General features: G+C 41.2%; 1 protein-coding gene across 1 annotated transcript; it reads left to right on the top strand.

Annotated features, from left to right (window-relative positions):
- The first annotated feature begins 136 nt into the window (after positions 1-136).
- On the top strand, positions 137-16870 carry LOC112231072 (sodium/glucose cotransporter 1). Its single transcript, XM_024397604.2, has 14 exons — positions 137-359; positions 3990-4061; positions 4604-4708; positions 4996-5055; positions 5156-5260; positions 5422-5527; positions 7627-7707; positions 7908-8119; positions 12201-12444; positions 12922-13072; positions 13207-13375; positions 13619-13834; positions 13975-14080; positions 15759-16870. The coding sequence occupies exons 1-14, from the start codon at positions 228-230 to the stop codon at positions 15971-15973; spliced, it is 1974 nt and encodes a 657-aa protein (XP_024253372.1). The 5' UTR covers positions 137-227; the 3' UTR covers positions 15974-16870.
- The last annotated feature ends 9554 nt before the right edge of the window (positions 16871-26424 follow it).

Raw genomic sequence — 26424 nt, 5'->3', positions numbered from 1 at the left:
CACGCACGCACGCACGCGCACACACACACACACACACACACACACACACACACACACACACACACACACACACACACACACACACACACACACACACACACACACACACACACACACACACACTTATACCTACCTTTGGGGTCAGTGGTACAGAAGCAACAGTTAAGGACAGAATCTTCATCAACACACCTGTCCTCTGGTCACCTCTGCAGCTCGGAGCAGACAAAATGACAAAGGATTATTCTGGGTTCCCCTTAGTTAGGAATGTGTTTAACAATGGCACGGTGGCCCTCAACAACCCGGCGGATATCTCCGTCATTGTGATCTACTTTTTGGTTGTCTTGGCAGTCGGAGTATGGGTGAGTTTCTTAGTCTTTCCATTGACCAGTCTGCAAACTTTTAAACAAATTTGTGTCTATGAATAGTTAACCCCTCAGCAATGATAAAGAGATGCATGGCATGGTTGTCGTCTAATCTGAAGAAAAATTGGTTGTTTTCTCTATTCTGAATACGTTAAAGTCCAAGAAACCTTATTAAAAACCAGTGGAAGCATGTGGATAGTGTTTCCTTCTGGATGATAATATGACAAAGTCCTTAGATGTACAAAAGTAAAATATGAATTATGATATTCTACACTTTCATTACAAAGTTATTTTATAATGATCCACATTAGCAGACACCAATGGCAACAGCTAGTCTTACCGGGGTCCGACACATAACGAAAAAGACATCACAGACAAAAGGCTTGACAATTTACATACATTATTGACACTATCGCCCATAATAAAGTGTAGTGCACTGTGATAAACTCTGTCCAATGGCTTCAATACAGTGGTACAGTAGCTGCATTCATATAGACAACATCGCTATAGTCTATAACCGGTATGAATAACCGACTGAATTATTTGTTTTCACATGTAGTGTGTGTATCTATCAGTTACACATACTGTACATGTCAGTACATATACACACAACAAATAATATATACACACAACATTCACAGTCATCTGTTGTCAGATGGCGTCCACATTTTTTTTATCACTAGTAGGTTCTTGGCTGGACTGATGCAGTATACTTGTTTCTGCAGATATTGACCCAATTGGGCTATTGTGCCAGGAACATTATGCCAACGTTCTCCTCAAGTGTAAGCAAGGAAGGGCATGTCTGTTGTTAAGTATGAATGTCAAGAAGCCTACACTCACTTACACTCTTACAAAAAAGGAGCTATCTAGAACCTAAAACGCTTCTTCAGCCATCCTCATAGGAGAACCCTTTCCACAGAGGGTTCTACAAGGAACCCAAAAGGGTTTTACGTGGAACCAAAAAGGGTTTACCTGGAGCCAAAAAGGGTTCTCCTATAGGGACAGCCGAAGAACCCTTTAGGAACCTTTTTTTCTAAGAGTAACAAGTGTACTGACCTTTCAGTGAAGAACCTTGATTGTTTCAATTTATGCCCCCCTGCCAAATGGATAATATTGACAAATGTTTAAGTCACCAAGAATGTTAGAATTAAATGGCTGAGCAATACAGTTGCATTTGTTATATTGTTTCAGCTATGTGTGGAGAGTAGATGTGCACACATACATACAGTACTAACTACTAGGGCTGTCAAACGATTAACACATTTAATCGAGTTAAACGCAGCATTTGCTAGGATTAATCACGATTGATCACAAATTCAGAATTTGCTCAATTTGAGCTGTAATTTAAGATTATTTTATACAAAAAACATTGCAAGAATACTGACGTCTTGATCTTGTCCAAAGTAACAGTTATTAAAATCAGGTAAATTGATAATACACACTTTCTTTAACTTCAATAGCAGTTTGTTTTGAATTGGCATTGTTGTTTTTAGCTGTAGGACTATATACACTACCATTCAAAAGTTTGGGGTCATTAAAATAACATCAAATTGATCAGAAATACAGTGTAGACATTGTTAATGTTGTAAATGACTATTGTAGCAAAATTGTATTGTAGGAAACTGAAGATTGTTAATGGAATATCTACATAGGCGTACAGAGGCCCTTTATCAGCAACCATCACTCCTGTGTTCCAATGGCACGTTGTGTTAGCTAATCCAAGTTGATCATTTTAAAAGGCTAATTGATCATTTAAAAAAACTTTTGCAATTATGTTTAGCACAGCCAAAAACTGTTGTGCTAATTAAAGAAGCAGTAAAACAGTCCTTCCTTAGACTAGTTGAGTATCTGGAGCATCAGCATTTGTGTGTTTGATTACAGTCTCAAAATGGCCAGAAACAAAGAACTGTCTTTTGAAACTTGTCAGTCTATTCTTGTTCTGAGAAATGAAGGCTATTCTATGAAAGAAATTGCCAAGAAACCGAAAATCTCGTACAACGCTGTGTACTACTCCCTTCACAGAACAGCGCAAACCGTTTCCAACCAGAATAGAAAGAGGAGTGGGAGGCCCCGGTGCACAACTGAGCAAGAGGACAAGTACATTAGAGTGTCTAGTTTGAGAAACAGATGCCTCACAAGTTCTCAACTGGCAACTTCATTAAATAGTACCCGCAAAACATCCGTCTCAACATCAAAGGTGAAGAAGCAACTCCGGGATGCCTGCCTTCTAGGAAGAGTTCCTCTGTCCAGTGTCTGTGTTCTTTTGACAATCTTAATCTTTTCTTTTTATTGGCCAGTCTGAGATATGGCTTTTTCTTTGCAACTCTAGAAGGCCAGCATCCAGGAGTCGCCTCTTCGCTGTTGACTGGTGTTTTGCGGGTACTATTTAATGAAACTGCCAGTTGAGGACTTGTGAGACATCTTTAACTAGACACTCTAATGTACATGTCCTCTTGCTCAGTTGTGCACCGGGGCCTCCCACTCCTCTTTTTATTCTGGTTCAGCTGTGCTAACATAATTCTGGTTCAGCTATGCTAACATAATTGCAAAATAGTTTTATAATGATCAATTAGCCTTTTAAAATGATTAACTTGGATTATCTAACACAATGTGACATTGGAACACAGGAGTGCTGATAATGGGCCTCTGTATGCCTATGTAGATATTCCATAAACAATCTTCAGGTTCCAGCTACAATAGTCATTTACAACATTAACAATGTCTACACTGTATTTCTGATCAATTTGATGTGATTTTCTTTCAAAAGATGGACATTTCTAAGTGACCCAAAACTTTAACAGTAGTGTATTATGTATTTTGGATGTTTGCAGTGTATTTGGAACACTTCCAGACAATGTGATTAATTAAAATGCCCACAAACCTCCCTGGTCTCTGTGGTTGAATCTGTGTTTGTAATTCACTCATCGACTAAGGGACATTACAGATAAATGTATGTGTGGGATACAGAGTAGTCATTCCAAAATCATGTTAAACACTATTATTGCACACAGAGTGAGTCCACACAACTTATTATGTGAGTTGTTAAGAAATGTTGTACTCCTGAACTTATTTAGGCTTGCCATAATGAAGCGGTTGAATATTTATTGACTGAAGATATTTCAGCATTTAATTTATATTAATTAGTAAACATTTCTAAAAACATAATTCATAAACATCTAAATTTAATCAATTTTAAATTCAGGCTGTAACAATTATTTTGGGGAAAAGTCAAGGGGTGTGAATACTTTCAAGGGGTGTGAATACTTTCAAGGGGTGTGAATACTTTCAAGGGGTGTGAATGCTAACCTCCACTGTCCAAATACACGACACCTTCAAATGGAGGGACTCGATCAGATATGTATGAAAATACCCTCAAATAAAAAGTTAGATTCTGTACTGTCCCCTCATATGAAACATTTGATCTCAAATCCAAAATGCTGTAGTATAGAGCCAAATTAAGCGTTTTAGCTTCATTGTCCAAATAAATAGAGGGGGGTGTACCTCTCCAGTTATATATAACTGAAAGAGGTGCTAACTACTGTATTCATGTAACCACAAGGTTATTGATCCCTGGCACATGGATATAGTATCTCAAAACAACTCAATGATCCCGTCTAACCTTTGCAGGCTATGGTGAGCACAAACCGAGCCACAGTAGGGGGATTCTTCCTGGCAGGAAGAAGCATGGTGTGGTGGCCTGTGAGTAAAAGTCTTCTCTCAGGACAGTTTATTACATATTATCTCAATAATACATTATGACATTCGAATGCATCCGTCTCTCTCTACTTTGCTGGCCACTGTTTGTGACACTGGCTTATATTTGGAAAGACACACCCTGTTCTCCTGAACTATCCCAATACTTGCCTGTATTGGAAATGTCCAGCTCATATTTAAATCAGAAAAATTATGTTATAAGGGCATTATGTTTTATCTTGTTGCATTGGAGGTCCACAAATACCATACCTTTCATTTTAGACTGATCGGTTCCCAACCACCCAATAATTTTACCATGACACATAGTGCCTAACTTAATTTCCTTCTATGGAACTATGGACTATGGACTTGGCAATCCTTATCCCTGTTATCCTACATGGCATGCCCTTTGCTGTTGTAAATGTTCCTTTATGAATGAAGTGCTCCTCAATGACCTTCCATATCCAAATACTGTGAAATAATATAACTACTTTCTGTATAAATTGATAATGAACATTCCTCTGTCCTTCTTCTATCCACTTTCCCAGATTGGGGCCTCTCTCTTTGCCAGCAACATTGGCAGTGGGCATTTTGTCGGCATTGCAGGGACGGCGGCTGCAGCTGGAATTGCCATTGGTGGATTTGAATGGAATGTGAGTGGCAACGTCTAAAGTAAATACCATGATAACCTCTTAGGCAAACATCATCATAAAGTCTGACATCTGATATTATCACTCATCTCCATCTTTATTGCACTTTAATTGTATAAAAGGTGATAAATAAATGATCTATACATTCTGGGGCCGATACGCCTGTAGGTTATTGTGTCGATCGATACTTGAGCACAGCAGTGGATAAAAGCAGTAGCACGTCTAGTAAAAAGGTTAATCTGTCATTTCATGAATTCCCCATCTGAGCCCTTAGAATATGTGTTTTTCAGGCCCTTGTGGTGGTGATCCTTCTTGGATGGCTCTTTGTGCCCATTTACATCAAAGCTGGGGTGAGGACAACCTTTTGTGTTATTAGAGGGGAATTACCATTTTACCAAGCCATTTCAAGTGCTATTCTAACGTGTAATCACGTATACTGGAGGTGTTTAGGTCGTGACCATGCCAGAGTACTTGAAGAAGAGGTTCGGAGGGCAGCGCATCCGCATCTATCTCTCAGTGCTCTCACTCTTCCTCTATGTCTTCACTAAGATCTCAGTAAGTTCCTCATATCTCTGTTCATTGTATATCACTGATGTTCAGTCCATAAAAAATGACTAGGCATGTACAATAGCCCCATTTAGTCCATATAAACCCTTCCGTTGTCCCATTGATAAAAACTCTCTCCTCTTTCTTTTCATTCTCTCTCTCTCTGTCAGGCGGATATGTTCTCTGGAGCCATCTTTATTAACCAGGCTCTGGGGCTGAATATCTACCTAGCTGTGGTTCTCCTACTAAGTATCACTGCTCTATACACAGTCACAGGTATACAGTACTTATGTATATGCTCCACTTAGTGGTGGCTAGTGGCACTTTAAATGGGGAGGATGGGCTCATAGTAGCTGGAGTGGTACTCCCTCACCAGCCTCCTTTGTCACTTACTGTATATACTATATAACTGCATATATAACAGCAATACATAACTCATTCACTGAGAGGAGCCCTAGATCAACTGTGTCCCTGTAAACCAATATGGAGCTCTTACCTGTAACGCTAACTGACCATGGCATCCTATATGGCTGTATTTGAGTCTTTATAACAAGCCATGTCTGATGACACATATGCCCTCCTCCAAGGCTGTTTATCTCCTGTGCATCATGGGTAATTAGCCATACTCCCTGACATAACTTTTTGTTCTACACTGTAATGATGCATTAATGCCTGGAGTTAACTGGCAGGCCATCCCAGACTGTCTCTGTATAGCAGGGTTTCCCAAACTCGGTCCTGGGGCCTCCCATGGGTGTATGATTTGTTTTTTTTGCCTAGCACGACACAGCTGATTCAAATAACCAACTCACCGCCTCCTGAGTGGAGCAGCGGTCTAAGGCACTTCATCGCGATCTTGCGGCATCACTAAAGCCTGGGGTTTGATCCCATCAGCCGTGACCGGGAGTCCTATAGGGCGGGGCACAATTGGCCCAGTGTCGTCCGGGTTAGGGGAGGGTTTGGCCGGGGGGGGGGCTTTTCTTGGCTCATCGCACTCTAGTGACTCTTTAAAAAAAATATTTTACCCCTTTTTTCCCCCAATTTCGTGGTATCCAATTGGTTGTAGTTACAGTCTTGTCTCATCGCTGCAACTCCAGTACGGACTCGGAAGAGGTGAAGGTCGAAAGCCATGCGTCCTCTGAAACACAACCCAACCAAGCCGCACTGCTTCTTGACACAATGCACATCCAACCCGGAAGCCAGACGCACCAATGTGTCGGAGGAAACACCTGGTCAGCGTGCACGGTGCCTGGCCCACCACAGGAGTCGCTAGTGCGCGATGAGACAAGGATATCCCTGCCGGCCAAACCCTCCCCAACCAGGACGAATCTGGGCCAATTGTGCGCCGCCCCATGGGCCTCCCGGTCGCGGCCGGCTGCGACAGAGCCTGGGCTCTGTGATGCAGTGCCTTAGACCACTGCGCCACCCGGGAGGCCTTCTAGCGACTCCTTGTGGTGGGCCGGTGCCTGCAAGCTGACTTGGTCGTCAGTTGAACGGTGTTTCCTCCAACACATTGGAGTGGGTGCTAAGAAGTGCGGCTTGGCGGGGCATGTTTCAGAGGATGCATGACTCGACCTTTGCATCTCCCGAGCCCTTTGGGGAGTTGCAGCGTTGAGAAAAGATTGCAATTAGATGTCAGGAAATTGGGGAGAAAAATTGGGGGTAAAATCAGAAAATAAATAACCAACTCATCATCAAGCTTTGATTATTTGAATCAGCTGTATAGTGCTCGGGCAAAAACCAAAACGAGAACTGAGAGGGGGTCTGGGAAGTTTGGGAAACCCTGCTCTATAGGTTCGGGTTTAGTAAACCCAATCCTATAAATAGATTGACTCACAACATCAAGTACTGTGATGCACACGTGACAAAGCAATCGTTTCGCACTAGAGTCAACAGCAAATGATGTGTGTACTATTATTAATTTTTTAAGGGCCTCATTTTCAGTCTGCAAAGCAGCCCTCGCAAATGTACAGCACTACTGAGGGGGAGTTATTACATTTTAGTCATCTAGAAGATTGCTCTGGATAAGAGCGTTAGTGTTAAGTGCCTTACCCAAGGGCCCATCGACCGATTTTTCACCTAGTCAGTTCAGGGATTTGAACCAGCAACCTTTTGGTTACTGACCCAACGCTCTTAACTGCTAGGCTACCTGCCACCCATTGATTCTTTATGATAGATGAACATCAAACGAGCAACTGGACCATTAAAATACTATCCCTTTTGACCATGGGCAATCATTACAGTTAAAAATAAAATATCACATTTATAGTGTAAACGAGTACTACAGGAGCTTTCCACAGCTTAGTCATGTACAACCCTATATAAATAATGATTGGAATTGTATTGTGCTGTATCTCACTAAGTGTACTGTACCGCAGGTGGACTGGCTGCAGTGATCTACACAGACACTTTGCAGACCATCATCATGGTCGTGGGATCTTTCATCCTCATGGGTTATGGTAATGTCTCTTTATGCATCTATGTACCTCATGCTGCCCGGTCCCTCTTTTCCAGTTCCAATAACGCCATCTCTCTTCCTTATTGTCGTCCCCCTGCTAATTATCTGGCCTCTCTCATTCCTCTTTCTACTTTTAGTTCATTGCTACTACTAGTTCATCTGTGATCCCAGTTTCTAACCCTCTCCTGTCTGTCTCCTCAGCCTTCAATCAGGTGGGAGGTTATGAGAACTTCCAGGAGCGCTACATGATGGCCATGCCTACTCAGACTGGGGTCAACATCAGTAAGAGATGCTACACCCCTAGGCCTGACTCCTTCCACATCTTCAGGGACGCGGTGACAGGGGACCTGCCTTGGCCAGGCCTGGTGTTTGGTCTCACTGTCCAGGCCACCTGGTATTGGTGCACTGATCAGGTAGCCTACTGCTCTGTAGGGAATTAATAAGTCTAACACCCTCTCTCCCTCCTTCATTCACAGGACAAGCACACACTCACGTCATGTATACACACACTATCTACCCCCACACACTAATTTGTGCATCATTATCATGGCCACTCTTTCCAAACAGCTCTAAGCTTGTCTTAGCTTAAGTGACTACCTTATGAAGAGAGGAACACTTTTAGTTAGACACAAATGCGCTCCCACAGACTAAGATAAGATTAAAAGCCAGGCACACAGGTGACTATGAACAAAGAACAGGATGTTGATTCACTCAACCACTCAGAAATGAGCACTCACTCACACACAGTAAATACACAAGTTGAAACAGCCTATTACATCAGCAGAACTCAAAGCTTCTCTTTCTTATTTGTTATTTTATTAAAACATACAATCTACCTGCAGTAAAGCTGCTCAACATTTACATAACATTCAGGCATCTAACACAGGTATTCCCAAACTGGGGTACGCGCAATGCTGTCGGGGGTACGCCAAATAAAAACGTGATTAACATACACACACATTTATATATATATATATATATATATATATATATATATATATATATATATATATATATATATATATATATATATATATACACACACATATATATATATACATACACACACATACATATGTACATACATACACACACACACATATGTACATACATACACACACACACACATATGTACATATATATATATATATATATATATATATATATATATATATATATATATATATATATATATATATATATATATATATATATATACATACACACACACGTCTTTTCACTTTTTCAAACAGTCCATTTATATTTTCCAATGGGGCTATACATTTGGGTGAGGTTTTTTCTCTCGCCTAAGTAGACTCGTTTCACTGCAAAAAATCAAATTAAACAATCTAGAGTTCAGCGAAATAACAACAAAATGTCAAATACAGGCAGCCGAGTCAAATAATGAACATCCAATCACATTAACCGTTACTCTCTCGCGGTAAACCTTCACTCTTGTGCAGACATTTAGAAATGAAACATGACCATTTGAAAAATAAGCCACAGGAGTTTTTTGAGCAAGAATAAAGATGTGTTTCGAGTAGTAAGACGTGTATAAAAGCAACAGATACCATTAATAAGAAGGGGCTAGAAGCATTTTATATGGTGAGCTACCGAGTGGCTAGGACAGGCATACTATTGTGGAGGACTTAGTTCTTCCTGCTGTCGCGGATATGGCTGGGACAATGCTGGGGGAAAAGGCCCCGAAAAATATGCAGACAATGTCTTCATCAAACAACACTGTTTCACAATGTATCAGTGACATGGCAAGAGATTTAACAATTACTGCTTCGCATACAAGCCAGTGAATTCTATGCATTACAGCTGGATAAGTCAACAGACGTGGCGGGCCTGGCACAGATCCTGGTATATGTTCATTACGTTTATGTGGGGTCAATTAAGGAAGACATCTTCTTCTGCAAACCAGTGGAAACCAGGACAACATGAGAGGATATTTTTAAAGTACTGGACAGCTTTGTGACATCAAATGGACTTTGGTGTTCAATATGTGTTGGTATCTGTACTGATGGCGCAAAAGCCATGACAGGGAGACATAGTGGAGTGGTAACACGCGTGCAAGCAGTTGCTCCCGATGCCACTTGGGTACACTGCAGCATCCACCGAGAGGCTCTTGCTGCCAAGGAGATGCCTGACAGCTTGAAAGACGTTTTGGACACTACAGTGAAAAGCAAGACCCCTGAACTCTCGGGTATTTTCTGCATTTTGCAATGATATGGGCAGCAACCATGTAACTCTTTTGCAACATACAGAAGTGCGTTGGTTATCAAGGGGCAAAGTACTGACATGTTTTTTTTAAATTGAGAGACGAGCTTAAAGTTTTCATTACTGACCATAATTTTCACTTGTCTGACCGCTTGCATGATGATGAGTTTCTCACACGACTGGCCTATCTGAGTGATGTTTTTTCTCACCTGAATGATCTGAGTCTAGGATTACAGGGACTCTCCACAACTATATTCAATGTGCGGGACAAAATTGAGGCTATGATTAAGAAGTTTGAGCTCTTTTCTGTCTGCATTAACAAGGACAACACAGATCTTTCCATCATTGTATGATTCTTTGTGTGCAAATGAACTCAAGCTTACGGACAATGTCAAATGTGAAATAGCGAAGAACCTGAGAGCTGGGTGCGCAATTACTCAGTTACTTTCCCGAAACGGACAACACAAACAACTAGATTCGTCATCCCTTTCAATGTCCTGCCTCCAGTCCACTTTCTGATATCTGAACAAGAGAGCCTCATCAAAATTGCAAGAATTGGTTCTGTGAAAATTGAATTTAAATCAGAAGCCACTGCCAGATTTCTGGATAGGAGTTTCTTGCCTTGGCAAATCACTCTGTTAAGACACTGATGCCCTTTGCAACCACGTACCTATGTAAGGGTGGATTCTCGGCCCTCACTAGCATGGAAACTAAATACAGGCACAGACTGTGTGGGGAAAATGATTTAAGACAGACTCTCTCCAATACAACCCAACTTTGCAGTTATGTGCATCCTTTTAAGCACACCCTTCTCATTTACCCGTGGTGAGTTATTCACAGTTTTTGATTTACAAATAAGGTTTTAATATGTAAGATGGTTAAAATGATTGATTATTATTATATTATTTGTGCTCTAGTCCTATAAGAGCTCTTTGTCACTTCCCACGAGCCGGGTTGTGACAAAAACTCACACTCATTCTTATGTTTAATAAATGTATTGTATAGTGTGTGTGTGGCAGGCTTACAATTATGGCAAAAAACAACATTTGAGAGTGCGCTGATCTTGGTGCTATAGGGGGTACACAGCTGGAGGTTGAATTATTGAAGGGGTACGGGACTATAAAAAGTTGGGGAACCACTGATCTAACAGACTCCCATCCATAGCGACCCACAGAGGCAACCAGGGTCATCGTCCTGCCCAAGTCAAAACGGGGACCCAAACCAGCGACCTAAAGGCCACCGGCCCAAGCTCCCAACCGCCAGGCCACCAACATCCCTCCAGTTTCCAGAGAGGTGCCCATCAACCATCCGAGAGACCGTCCGTGTCAATCAAACATATTTTTTAATTTTGTTTATTTTTACTTTTATCTTTGACCTTCATTCTATCCCCTGCCCAGCAACTCCACTCCCACTTGTCGCAAGTTCCATATCCCAACCCTCAGCTTTCCTCAGCCCATCCCACCTATCTTTCAAATCTTATCTTAGTTTCTGTTTGTCTAATTCCTATCTGATTCCCCCACTTGGCTGAGGCTCACATGCATTCTACTGTGCTCAGCAATTTGGGTCATGTTTGGAAAGGAAAACATTTAATTTGATGAATATTTCAACTAGAAAAGCTGCATAGTGGGCCTCTCGAGTGGCGCAGTGGTCTAAGGCACCTCACTGCAGTAGTAGAAGCATTATTACAGACCAGAGTTCAATCCCAGGCTGTGTCGCAGCCGGCCGTGACTGGGAGACCCATGAGGCAGCGCACAATTGGCCCAGTGTTGTCTGGTCTAGGGAGGGTTTGGCCGGCCGGGATGTCCTTGTCCATTAGGCTCTAGCAACTTTAGTGGCAGGCTGGGCGCATGCACTCTGACTTTGGTCAGCAGTTGTATGATGTTTCCTCTGACACATTGGTGCAGCTGGCTTCTGGGTTAAGTGAGCAGTGCGGCTTGGCATGGCCGTGTTTTGGAGGACGCATGGCTCTTGACCTTTGTGTCTCCTGAGTCCATACGGGACAAGACTAACTACCAATTGTGGAGAAAAAGGGGTAAAAAGTACAAAAAAAACTGCATAGTGCATACACATTTGTGCCTGTCAGTAGATCTGTGTTTGTATAGAAGTAAACCCGTTTTTTCCCTCTCTTGATATGGATTCTTGGCATATTCAAGCAATACAGCGGCACCATACTTACAGAGTTCTGTATGCTTTGACCATGAAAACTGAGCCTTGAAGATTCAATCCATCACCTCTAGTCACTGGAGGCCTTTTTTCTCCCCTGTCCTCTAGGTGATTGTCCAGCGCTGTCTATCTGCCAAAAGTCTGTCTCATGTCAAGGCTGGCTGCATCCTGTGTGGCTACCTGAAGCTGTTGCCCATGTTCGTCATGGTCTTCCCTGGCATGATCAGCCGAATCCTCTACCCAGACGAGGTGGCGTGTGTGGACCCAGATGAGTGCCAGATGTACTGTGGTGCCAGTGTGGGCTGCACCAACATCGCCTATCCCAAACTAGTGGTAGACCTCATGCCAAATGGTGGATAACAGAAGACGCATGTACAGATGTAGAATCTTGATTTGAATCAGTTTGCTACAGCAGGAAAAAAATGCTGCAGCAACAGGAAAATGTGTATTATTATGTAGGTTATAATTGGACATTTTTGTATGGGTTGATACATTTTTCAAAAGTTGAAATTACAAACTTTTGAAGCCTTTTTAAACCGCAAATACACTACAAATGTATAATATCCTATATCTGTAGTAATGATGACAGTCCTGGCACCACTACCAACACCAATACTACTGCTACAAATAGTGTACTACTGTACTAAATACAGTACTAGTCCTTATACCAGGACAATAGTTGTCTTCTACAACCTACCATCACATTTGTTTGTCTCTTATTCTTTATATTTTCTCTTTTCCACACCTATCCACCTTCCCTCCCATCCTGTTCTCCTTCTCATTACCTCCTCCCTGCTCTCTCTTCTTGTCCTCCCCCTCTCACCTGCAGGTCTGCGAGGCCTGATGCTGTCGGTGATGATGGCATCTCTGATGAGCTCCCTGACCTCCATCTTCAACAGTGCCAGCACCCTGTTCACCATGGACATCTACACCAAGATACGCAGCTCTGCCTCCGAGAAGGAACTCATGATCGCTGGGAGGTACAGTGACACACATCTCTGCGTGCTCAAGTTCTTTGGAGTGAAATTGCTTTAATGCATACGTCACTATGCTAGTGTATGTTCGTATTTTAGATAAATGGGTAAGATTGATTGTATTATCGTTGTCTGTAAAGGGTATTTATCCTGGTTCTGATCGGGGTGAGTATAGCGTGGATCCCTGTGGTCCAGTCTGCTCAGAGCGGCCAGCTCTTTGACTACATCCAGTCCATCACCAGCTACCTGACCCCGCCCATCGCAGCCACCTTCATGCTCGCCATCTTCTGTAAGCGTGTTAACGAGCCGGTGAGTCTCCATCTAAACCAAACTCCCTGTGATATAAACTAGTTTACTTTAGCTACTTGTTGTTTGAACTGGTTAATTTAACCTGTGGTCTAATGTAGTGTAGTTTATCTGTACTCTGACAGTTTGGCTCAAAGATCCCTGGTTACCACGTTCACCATTTACTGTTTACTGTGTAATAGGAAGTGAACCATGAGAAAGTGTTGAGTAACAGACTTCTCTTCACTCTCCTTTCCCCCCCTTCAGGGTGTGTTCTATGGGCTTATGATAGGCCTGGCCATTGGCCTATCCAGGATGATCGCTGAGTTTGCCTATGGGACGGGCAGCTGTGTGGCCCCTACTAACTGTCCTGAGATCATCTGTGGAGTCCACTACCTCTACTTCTCCATCATTCTGTTCTGCATTTCGTGCTTGGTGATACTCACCATCTCCCTCATGACCAAACCCATTGAAGACAAACATGTAAGTTACAAATACCAAACTGATTTTGTTATTCTTCCATCCGTGAATGCTAATTGTATAAAAACTCAGTCATTCTGCTATTTCTAAATTAACTTCTCCCCATTTGTTTATCCCATGCCTCTACCTCCCTCCAACTCCAGTTGTACCGGTTGTGCTGGAAGCTGAGGAACCACACAGAGGAGAGGTTGGATCTGGAGATAGATGATTGGACAGAAAACGAAGAATCAGACTATATGGATATTGAAGGTAAGAGAGGTCTCTCTCCCATCTCCATCTGTTATTCCGTGACATGCAGTGCCTTCGGAAAGAATTCAGACCCCTAGACTTTTTCCACATTTTGTTACGTTACATCCTTATTCTAAAAGGAATTTTAAAAAATCCTCAGCAATCTACACACAACACCCCATAATGACAAAGCAAAAAACGTTTTTTTTAGATTGTTTTCAAATCTATTAAAAATAAAATAAAACAGAAATACCTTATTGGCATAAGTATTCAGACCCTTTGCTATGAGACTCAAAAAATTGAGCTCAGGTGCATCCTGTTTCCATTGATCATTCTTGAGATGTTTCTACAACTTGATTGAAGTCCACCTGTGGTAGATTCAATTGATAGGACATGATTTTGAAAGGCACACACCTGTATAAGATCCCACAGTTGACAGTGTATGTCAGAGCAAAAACCAAGACATGAGGTCAAAGGAATTGTCTGTAGAGCTCTGAGACGGGATTGTGGTGAGGCACAGATCTGGGGAAGGGTACGAAGAAATTTCTGCAGCATTGAATGTCCCCATCATTCTTAAATGGAAGAAGTTTAGAACCACCAAGACTCTTCCTAGAGCTGGCTGCCCAGCCAATCTGAGCAATTGGGGGAAAAGGGCCTTGGTCAGGGAGGTGACCAAGAACCCAATGGTCACTCTGACAGAGGTCTAGAGTTCCCATGTGGAGATGGGAGAACCTTCCAGAAGGTCAACCATCTCTGCAGCACTCCACCAATCAGGCCTTTATGGTATAATGGTCAGACCGAAGCCACTCCTCAGTTAAAGACACATGACAGCCCACTTTGAGTTGGCCAAAAGGCATCTAAAGACTCTCAGACCATGAGAAACAAGATTCTCTGGTCTGATGAAACAAAGATTGAACTCTTTGGCCTGAATGCAAAGCGTCATGTCTGGGGGAAACCTGGCACCATCCCTGCGGTGAAGCATTGTCGTGGCAGCATCATGTTGTGGGGATGTTTTTCAGTGGCAGGGACAGGGAGACTAGTCAAGATTGAGGCAAAGATGAACAGAGCAAAGTACATAGCGATCCTTAATGAAAACCTGCTCCAGAGCACTCAGGACCTCAGACTGGGGTGAAGGTTCACCTTCCAACAGGACAACGACCCTAAGCACACAACCAAGACAATGCAGGGGTGGCTTCAGGACAAGTCTGAGTGGCCCAGCCAGAGCCCGGATTTGAACCTGATCAAACATCTCTAGAGAGACCTGAAAATAGCTGTGCAGTGGTGCTCTCCATCCAACCTGACTGCTTAAGAGGATCTGCAAGGAGAATGGGAGAAACTTCCCAAATACAGGTGTGCCAAGCTTGTCGCTCCATACCCAAGAAGACTTGCTGTAATTGCTGCCAAAGGTTCTTCAAGAAAGTACTGAGTAAATGGTCTGAATACTTATGTAAATGTGATTTAAGTTTTATATTTGTAATACATTTGCAAAAATGTCTAATAACCTGTTTTACATTGTCATTATGGGGTATTGTGTGTAGACAATCTAATCAATTTCAGAATAAGTCTGTAACATAACAAAATGTGGAATAAGTCAAAGAGTCTGAAGACTTTCCAAAGGCACTGTACATATAAATGTTTTTATCACATCTACACACACGCACACATCCCTACTCATCCCTGTGTTTGTGTGTCTGTGCAGATCCCACAGAGGAGCCAGGCTGTTGTAAGAAGGCAGTGTTGAACTTCTGTGGTTTGGAAAAGTCGAATGCTCCCGCGCTGAGTGCTGAGGAGCAGGCTGAGCTGCAGAGGAAACTCACAGACACATCAGAGAAACCCCTGTGGAGGAATGTGGTCAATGCCAATGGCATTATCCTCCTGTGTGTCTGTGTCTTCTTCCACGGTTTCTACGGTTAAACATCTCCTCATCCTGGACCTCCACTGCCCTAGAGTCTGGACTGTCTAACCATAAACTTGAGTAGTCTCGTCTTTCAACCCTGAAATCCCCACCAGACTCACAGGCCCACGATGCACTGTACATAGCAACCTCTCTTACACGCCCTCCCTCTATCCATCATCTGGGGTCCTGAACTGGTTTATCCACACCCCTGTAACATGGTCAATGCTACGACTGCCTTGGCTTCAAGAAACCCTGCTCCATACCTGTATGACTGTCCTTGACACTATCTGGGAGTCACAAAACTCCTTTGTTAGGTGTTCTTTGCTTTGTGGACTTTTACATTTTGTGTATGTACGTTGAATGTGTAATGAAGATAGTAATGAGGATGATGATGTTGATGGAGGATCTGAAAAGGACTTAGTGTCCAATGGTATCCAATGTTTCTTTATGCCCTTCATGAAGTTACTATAGTTTGGTATATTGCAACCACTAGGTGGAGCTGCAGTATGAATAAACTTAAGATTGAACAGTATCATTACCAAGGTAACACTGTACGGCCAGTGGATTTAATGGCAATGAGACATATAATGTAATGAGAGGACAAATACCATATGCATAAGCATGCATGACATGTACTAACTTTGTAATCTAATTAATAATGTATTCCATCTTAGTTAGAAAAAAGTTGAACACTAACATATTTTTCAGAGAGGAAGGGACGCACAAACTCACACATTCGATCTCCTACCTTGAATCAAGCCTGGTTTTTGTGACGTTCTATCAAAGACAACATTTTTTTGCCATATTTAATCTTTTCTCTAGCTGTCATTTTGTTTTGCTACGTGCTAATGAATGATATCTCAAGGATGGAAGGAGCAGGGAATCTTCTAATTATTACTGGAGTAATAATCCACTCAACACACACACACACACACACACACACACACACACACACACACACACACACACACACACACACACACACACACACACACACACACACACACACACACACACACACACACACACACACACACACACACACACACACACACGAGCCATGACCCCCTGCTTGTCACAACACTAAGTGCACCTGAAGGACCAACAATGTAAAATGCCAAGGTTAGTTTACACTCTGTTAGTGTAAGTATACCTGTTGCAAGAAGTATACCCTAACCCTAGACTGGTATTAGAGTTGTTCCATGTAATTTCAGCAAACCATGACACCCACCATCTCTGTTTCTAACTAAAGAAATTGATAATTTAGTTAGAAACAGATAAAAGTATTCCTGCAACTTTATGTTGTTGAAAACTATTTGAACTCTAAAATTAAGTCTTGATTGCACAAAATTGGCCATTTCAATTTATAGAATATATATTCATATAATATTAAATAAATACAGTACCCAACATCTGATTTGGACCAAACCTCTTCCTAACAAAGATACAGACGCGAATAATCCAAATAAATGGTCAAAAGCCAACCAGAGACACCCCAAACCCCACATCAAGCCAACCACAACGGCCAGTATACAGTATTATCTGTCTGACAAGTAGTATGATGCTGTAGCCTGGAGTATTGTTTCTTCATACTCTGTAATGTATTCATAGTGGTTATTTTCCCACGTTCAGAGAAATGAGGGCTATATTCAATCAGATCCGCACTAACCGGAGGTGCACTGCAATAGAGCTGTCAAATCTACAAGAGGCTCCTTGCGAATCCAAAATAGCCCCATAACCTCTAACGAGTTTTGGTGGTTCTACTAAGCTAATACAATGGAGGTCGGAAGTTTACATACACTTAGGTTGGAGTCATAAAAAAAATCACTTTTCAACCACTCCACAAATTTCTTGTTAAGATAGGGGGCAGCATTTTCATGTTCGGATGACAAGCGTGCCCAGAGTAAACTTCCTGCTACTCAAGCCCAGAAGCTAATATATGCATATTATTAGTAGTATTGGATAGAAAACACGCTGAAGCTTCTAAAACTGTTTGAATTATGTATGTAAGTATAACAGAACTCATATGGTAGGCGAAAACCTGAGAAAAATCCAACCAGGAAGTGTGAAATCTGATGTTTGTAGTTTTTCAACTCATTTCCAATCGAATGTACAGTGTCTACGGGGTCATATTGTACGTCCTAATGCTTCCACTAGATGTCAACAGTCTTTAGAACGTTGTTTGAGGCTTCTACTGTGAAGTGGGGGCGAAGGAGAGCTGATTCAACCAGAGGTCTGCTAGAGTGCCATGAGCTGATCACGCGCGCACACGTGAGAGCGACCTGCGTTCCATTGCAATTCTAAAGACAAAGGAATTCTCCGGTTGGAACATTATTGAAGATTTATGTTAAAAACATCCTAAATATTGATTCTATACATTGTTTGACATGTTTCTACGAACTGTAATATAACTTTTTGAACTTTTCGTCTGAACTTTCACCTGGACTTGCCCGCGCCTCGTGAGTTTGGATTTGTTTACCAAAAGCGCTAACAAAAGGAAGTATTTGGACATAAATGATGGACTTTATCGAACAAAACAAACATTTATTGTGGAACTGGGATTCCTGGAAGTGTATTCTGATGAAGATCAGCAAAGGTAAGTGAATATTTATAACGCTATTTCTGACTTTTACTGACTCCACAACATGGCGGGTATCTGCATGACTTGTTTTTGTGTCTGAGCGCCGTACTCAGATTATTGCATAGTTTGCTTTTTCTGTAAAGCTTTTTTGAAATCTGACACAGCGGTTGCATTAAGGAGAAGTATATCTATGATTCTGTTCACAATAGTTGTATGTTTTATCAAAGTTTATTATGAGTATTGTTGTGTCTTTGGCTATGCCGGATTAAGTGATATGATATGCTATTCTATAAAATAATTTCTCCGTAATTAATATTACCTGATTGAGCTAATCGTGTAAATGTAATTAACTAGAGAGTCGGGCACCACAAAATAATATTTATAGAGCTGTTATCTTCCGAATAAACTCTTAAAGGCCTAGTAATATTTTACATCAATAGCAGTCAATATTAATCGTCATCTTAATTCAGTCTCATCTGAAAGTTGTAAATTCTTAGTTATCTGCACGAACCCTGGCTAACAAGTTGAATCAGCAATACAAAATTGGGTTTAATTATTTATTTACTAAATACCTAACTAATCACACAGAATTACACATACACATAATTAAATCATAACTTGATTACAAATGACGTCATAAAGGAAAACGTCCCTAGCGGACGGAACAGAAATGACAGCTTGTTACACAAAAGAAAAGGGGCTGGGTTTGAGTGAAAGAGCGGGAAGACTGAGGAACAAAGGGAAGAAGCTGTGCTATCGTAAATACAGTATCTTATGCATTCTAAATTACCGCCCATTTGGAAAATATTTACTCTGAGCTGCGCTTTGGTAGGTTGGTGGTAGATGGGAGGCCGTGTTGCCCAACCGAGTCCTGTGTCCTTTGAAGAATGTCTCTGCTGGTAAATTGAATACGTTGTAGTAACTGTCTATTCCTTCCTAACCCTTGTTTGCATCTGCTGTTGCTAACTCAACGGCTAGGAGGTATCACTTCTGTAGTGAATAAGAGTTCAAAGTTCAGAGCATTCGCAACCAAAGCTCACGCTGATGTTGGCTTCGTTCTGCAGTTATTATCTGAACCATTCTGACATCGGACTGTCGTCCTCACGTCCTCGGAACAGGAGGTTACATTGTCGTCAAGGGCTTATATAGGAAGGGAGAGGAGGGCGTGTTTGAAAGGTTTTATAGCCTATGTCCCTTCACAGTGGCGGGCCACTGATTGAGCAGAGCCTTATCTTATGAAAACCCAAATCTCACATTTTAGAAGCTAAAATCACATTTCATCCCATCACAAATAATTTCATATTCAAACATTTAAATTGAACAGCAATTCCATGTGAATCCGATAACTCTGATGTGTAGACTTTCACTGTAGAGTTAATGTCATCTTATCATTGATGAGAATGTCTCAGATGACAACCGAACTGACATAATATTCATTAAGTACCACCGCATATGTTCCATTGGTCGGATTACCAGAATATAGTTCATTTCCCCCCACCTTCTGATGTTTCCCCAGAATCTCTATGTTAACCAAGGGTTTTGCAAATGTAACCTCAGTAGTGTAGAGAGAGGAAAAAGGGGGGAAGAGGTATTTATGACTGTCATAAACCTACCCCCCAGGCCAACGTCATGACAGTATTTCTCTAAATTGATGTGGCTCTCTGAAAATTCGCTGGATGTTTTTGAGGCACAACATTACTGACCATAAAGCGTCAATGAAAACTGACATTTTGGGATATAAATATCAACTGTATCGAACAAAACATACATGTATTGTGTAACATGAAGTCCTATGACTACCATCTGATGAAGATCATCAAAGGTTAGTGATTCATTTTATTTCTATTTCTGCTTTTTGTGACTCCTTTCTTTGGCTGGAAAATGGCTGTGTGTGTTTTTGTGACTAGGCTCTGACCTAACATAATCATATGGTGTGCTTTTGCTGTAAAGCCTTTTTGAAATCGGACATGATGGGTAGATAAACAAGAAGTTTATCTTTAGTTTGGTGCATTGCAAGTGTGAATGTATGAAAGTGACATATTTCAATAAAAATATTTTTGAATTTTGCGCTCCGCCTTTTCAGAGGAATGTTGTCGAGGGGTTCCGCCAGCCGTATAGTTTTGGCAAGTCAGTTAGGACATCTACTTTTTGCATGACACAAGTCATTTTTCCAACAATTGTTTACAGACAGATTATTTCACTTATAATTCACTGCATCACAATTCCAGTGGGTCAGAAGTTTACATACACTAAGTTGACTGTGCCTTTAAACAGCTTGGAAAATTCCAGAAAATTATGTCATGGCTTTAGAAGCTTCCAATAGGCTAATTGACATAATTTGAGTCAATTGGAGATGTACCTGTGTATGTATTTCAAGGCCTACCATCAAACTCTGTGCCTCTTTGCTTGACATCATGGGAAATTCAAAAGAAATCTGCCAAGACATTTTTTTGTGGACCTCCACAAGTCTGGTTCATCCTTGGGAACAATTTCCAAATGCCTGAAGGTACCACGTTCATCTGTACAAACAATAGTACGCAAGTATTAACACCATGGGACCACGCAGCCGTCATACCGCTCAGGAAGGAGAGGCGTTGTCTCCTAGAGATGTACTTTGGTGCGAAAAGTGCAAATCATTCCCAGAACAACAGCAAAGTACCCTGTGAAGATGCTGGAGGAAACAGGCACAAAAGTATCTATATCCACAGTCCTATATCGACATAACCTGAATGGCTGCTCAGCATGGAAGAAGCCACTGCTCAAAAACCGCCATAAAAAAGCCAGACTACGGTTTGCAACTGCACATGGAGACAAAGATCGTACTTTTTGGAGAAATGTCCTCTGGTCTGCTGAAACCAAAAAATAACTGTTTGGCTAAATGACTATCGTTATGTTTGGAGGTAAAAGGGGGATGCTTTTGCAACCCGAAGAACACCATCCCAACCGTGAAGCACGGGGGGTGGCAGCATCATGTTGTGGGGGTGCTTTGCTACAGGAGGTTCTGGTGTACTTCACAAAATAGATGGCATTATGGGAGGGAAAATTACATGGATATATTGAAGCAATATCACAAGACATCAGTCAGGAACTTAAAGCTTGGTCGCAAATGGGTCTTCCAAATGGACAATGACCCCAAGCATACTTCCAAAGTTGTGGCAAAATGGCTTAAGGACAACAAAGTCAAGGTATTGGAGTGGCCATCACAAAGCCCTGACCTCAAGCCTATAGAAAATGTGTTGGCAGAACTGAAAGAGTGTGTGCGATCAAGGAGGCCTACAAATCTGACTCATTTACACCAGCTCTGTCTGGAGGAATGGGCCAAAATTCACCCAATTTATAGTGGGAAGCTTGTGGAAGGCTACCCAAAACATTTGAACTAAGTTTAACAATTTAAAGGCAATGCTACCAAGTACTAACTGAGTATGTATGTGAACTTCTGACCCACTGGGAATGTGATAAAAGAAATAAAGCTTAAATAAATCATTCTCTCTACTATTATTCTGACATTTCACATTCTTAAAATAAAGTGGTGATCCTAACTGACCTAAGACAGGGAATGTTAACTAGGATTAAATGTCAGGAATTGTGAAAAACTGAGTTTAAATGTATTTGGCTTAAGTGTATGTAAACTTCTGACTTCAACTGTATATAGAATTGCTTTAAGATGGTCATACCATGGATCCTTTAGCTATTTGATTTATAAATGTAGGTATTCCAATTTTCAGGATGTCTCCTGGTCTGACAAACAGTGCTGAAACTCTGCCACTTTCCAATACAGATGCGGACATAGGCGGATGTTGTGGATTGAGACGGAGCCATGCAAAGAAACAGATATCTCCAGCTGATGAATTTTGATGAGGATTTTTAAGGCCCACAACATCAAAGATCACCCACAATATTTTACAGTTGGTATGAGGTTATTTTATGTATATGCATCCTTTTTTCGACACCAATCCCACTGCTTGTGTGTGTAGCCAAATAGATCTATTTTCATGTCATCCAACAAATGTAAATGCCTGGCGTTTGCTAAACAGTACTGGCAATTGGATTGGAACCAGTGCGACGGTCAGATGACATGAAAATCAAGGGCCCCAGGTTCAGAGGAAGCAAAATAGGGCTCTTTGGCTACGCACAGCAGTGGTGGGTTTAGTGTCGAAAGAAGGAAGCATATGCAGAGAAGATAACCCTTTACCTACTGTAAAATATGATGGTGGATCTTTGATGTTTTGGGTCTATTTTGCTTCCTCTGAACCTGGGGGCCTTGATAAGGTCAATGGCATCATGCACTGGCACAAATCACTGATGATTAGCTGAAATAAATGAATAATAATAAGATTGTGGGAGCTGTTTTGTAAGACTTCAGTGTAACTTTTGACATTGTCGATAATAGTCTGCTACTGTTATGGCTTTACATCCTCTGCCATTTTTTTGGATTGGGAGTTACCTATCTAACAGAACACAGAGGGTGTTCTTTAATGGATGCCTCTCTAACGTAAACCAGGTCAAGTTTCACATACCTCAAGGTCTTGGCCCCTTGTTTTTTCTATTTTTTACTAACGACCTAGCCTTGAGTAAAACCTGTATGCTTATGTACGCTGATGACTCAACATTACATACATACCCACAAGACATGCCACCAGGGGTCTCTTCACAGTGGGAAACACACAGTACTTCATAGAACCATGACTACATGGATCACTCTATCACATCAAGTAACTCAAGTGAGCAGTAAAATCAGATTTAAAAAAACAGATAAAACACCACCTCACAACGCGGACTGTGAAGAGACATACACACACATAACAAACCCACACTCTATACACACATTATCATGTTGTATTTTTGTAATATTGTACATTTTATACTGTACATTTGTAGTAATGGAGAAATGTACATATGTATATTGTATTATGTCTAGTTGATGGACTGTTTTTTTTACGATGTAGGCAATTTTTTTACTATGATGTGTTTGTAACATTCTTGTTTGGATACCAGGAATAGTAGCTGTTGCCTTTTTAGCAGCTAATGGCAATTCTCATAAATACTCAACTTTACCAAGTACCAGGACATTTTAACCCAAAACCTGGTTGCCTCTGCTAGGAGGCTGAAACTTGGCCGCAAGACATTAACCCCAAGCACACATCAAAATCCACAAAGAAATTGTTAATTGACCTGTATGCTCTCGTTAGCTGATCCTCGTTTCATATTCGTCGCCAAACCCACTGGCTCCAGGTCACCTATAAGTCTTTGCTAGGTGAAGCTCCGCCTTATCTCAACTCACTGGTCACCATAGCAACACCCACCGTAGCACTCGCTCCAGCAGATATATTTCACTGGTCATCCCCAAAGCTAACACCTCCTTTGGTCGCCTTTCCTTCCAGTTCTCTGCTGCCAATGACTAACGAATTGCAAAAATCACTGAAGCTGGAGACTTATATCTCCCTCACTAACTTCAAGCATCAGCTGTCAGAGCAGCTTACCGATCACTGTACCTGTACACAGCCCATCTATAAATAGCACACTGAACTACCTCACACCATATTGTAATTTTTTTCTTCTCTTTTGCACCTCAGTATCTCTACTTGCACATCATCATCTGCATATCTATCACTCCAGTGTTAATGCTAAATTGTAATTGTTTCGCCTCTATGGCCTATTTATTGCCTTACCTCCCTAATCGTACTACATTTGCACACACTGTACAAAGATTTTTCTATTGTGTTATTGACTGTACGTTTGTTTATCCCATGTGTAACTTTGTGTTGTTGTTTTTGTCGCACTGCTTTGCTTAATCTTGGCCTGGTCACAGTTGTAAATGAGAACTTGTTCTCAACTGGCCTACCTGGTTAAATAAAGGTTACATATTGTTTTTATTTGGCCACAACTTCAAGGGGGTGCTGGAGAACTAAAGACAAGGGTGCCAGTATTTTGACTCCTATCTTCTTGAGTAAAAAAAAATATTACTTGTTAATAATGTAGGGGGCATGATTTTGATGTCCAAATGAAATGGCCTATTTCTCAGGACCAGAATCTAGAATATGCATATAATTGTCGGATTAGGATAGAGAACACTCTAAAGTTTCCAAAACTGTCAAAATATTGTCTGTGCGTATAACAGAACTGATATTGCAGGCAAAAACCTGAGGAAAATCCTACCCGGAGGTGCTGTTTTTCCTGAAAGCTCTCTGTTCCATTGCCTGCCTTCGCTCCATTTAAAGGGATATAAACCAGATTACTTTTCCTATGGCTTCCACATGGTGTGAACAGTCTTTAGACATAGTTTCAGGCTTTTATTTTGAAAAATGAACGACAAAGATCACATCGCGTCATTGTATGGCTGGGTGCCAGCAGCGTTTTGCATGCACAACAGCTTGGAGCAGACATTTCTCTCTCTCTCCTATTGAAGAAGCTTACAGTCCCGGTTGAAATATTATCAATTATATATTGTAAAAACAACCTGAGGATTGATTATAAAAAAACGTTTGACATGTTTCTACAAACTTTACGGATACTATTTGGAATTTTCGTCTGCGATGTCGTGACCGCTCGAGCCTGTAGATTTCTGAACATAACGCGCCAACCAAATGGAGGTATTTTGGATATAAAAATAATCTTTATGGAACAAAAGGAACATTTATTGTGTAACTGGGAGTCTCGTGAGTGCAAACATCCAAAGATCAAAGGTAAGCGATTCATTTTATTGCTTTTCTGACTTTCGTGACCAATCTACTTGGCTGCTAGCTGTTTGTAGTGTTTTGTCTACTGAGAGAGATGTCCTTACATAAACGCTTGGTATGCTTTCGCCGAATAGCTTTTTTGAAATATGACACGCCAGATGGATTACCAACAAGCTTAGCTGTGTTTTGCTATATTGCACTTGTGATTTCATGAAAATTTAATATTTTTAGTAATTTAATTTGAATTTGGCGCTCTGCAATTCAGCAGATGTTGACGAAAATGATCCCGCTAACGGGATGGGTGCATCAAGAGGCTTTAAACAAAATATGATTATATTAGTAGAAAATAATAATGAATAAAAAATGAGCAGACAACAGAGATCAGTATGTGTTATTTATTTAATATAGTCTTCTTTGCTCCTCTTTATCAAGGTTGCCAATCATTTTGACTACGTCATACATTATTATCTCTATTTCTCTACAGCTTATGTTGTGTCATAACTCTTTCGTTTTTTTTCATCATAACAACAAAATGATGGTATCTTAATGTTTGTGTAGAAAGACACAGATAATCCTCTTTCACAGCCAAAGTATAAAGAATCAAGCAACTTTAATGACATGTTCTCTCAATGTGTGCCTTATATGAAAGCACAATTATTCTTTATACTTCACGTGTGTTGTGTTAAATATGAGGGATTTGTTTTGTGCGATAGCTTACATAAGATATTCTACATTTGAATGAATTTGTTTTTCAATTTCAGATGTGCTGTACTCTGCAGATTAAATCTATTTGTTAGCAGCTTCCTGTATTTCCTGTGTGCCTGTCCTGTGCCGGAGAATGTGTGGTGTGTGTGTGTTTGATGGATTAATATTGTATATGGAGTATGATTCATATGATATCTGCACATAGCCTTTGTCTTTCAGTAGGTTGTGTGGGTGAGTGAATGAGTGTGAGTGTGTGTGTGTGTGTGTGTGTGTGTGTGTGTGTGTGTGTGTGTGTGTGTGTGTGTGTGTGTGTGTGTGTGTGTGTGTGTGTGTGTGTGTGTGTGTGTGTGTGTGTGTGCAGGGGAGAAGGGGGTGGGTTTTGTCAGGGCCCACATTGGCTAAAATATTTTCACTGGCGACTAGAAAACGTGATCCGGCTTGCAGAGGCACTGCAGCGGAGACTGCAGAGAGAAAGGCAGGGAGGGAGGGAGAGAGAGAGAGAGAG

Source organism: Oncorhynchus tshawytscha, linkage group LG33, assembly GCF_018296145.1.
Source record: "Oncorhynchus tshawytscha isolate Ot180627B linkage group LG33, Otsh_v2.0, whole genome shotgun sequence".
In the NCBI taxonomy this organism is placed as follows: Eukaryota; Metazoa; Chordata; class Actinopteri; order Salmoniformes; family Salmonidae; genus Oncorhynchus; species Oncorhynchus tshawytscha.
This window is presented reverse-complemented; position numbering and strand designations above follow the sequence as displayed.

What these genes read in the sequence shown, in the direction of transcription:
- LOC112231072 (XM_024397604.2), top strand. Translation starts at nt 228, where the DNA reads ATGACAAAGGATTATTCTGGGTTCCCCTTAGTTAGGAATGTGTTTAAC. An exon ending in TGCTCTATACACAGTCACAG is followed by an intron (nt 5,528 to 7,626) that starts GTATACAGTACT and finishes ACTGTACCGCAG; the next exon opens with GTGGACTGGCTGCAGTGATC. An exon ending in AACCCATTGAAGACAAACAT is followed by an intron (nt 13,835 to 13,974) that starts GTAAGTTACAAA and finishes CTCCAACTCCAG; the next exon opens with TTGTACCGGTTGTGCTGGAA.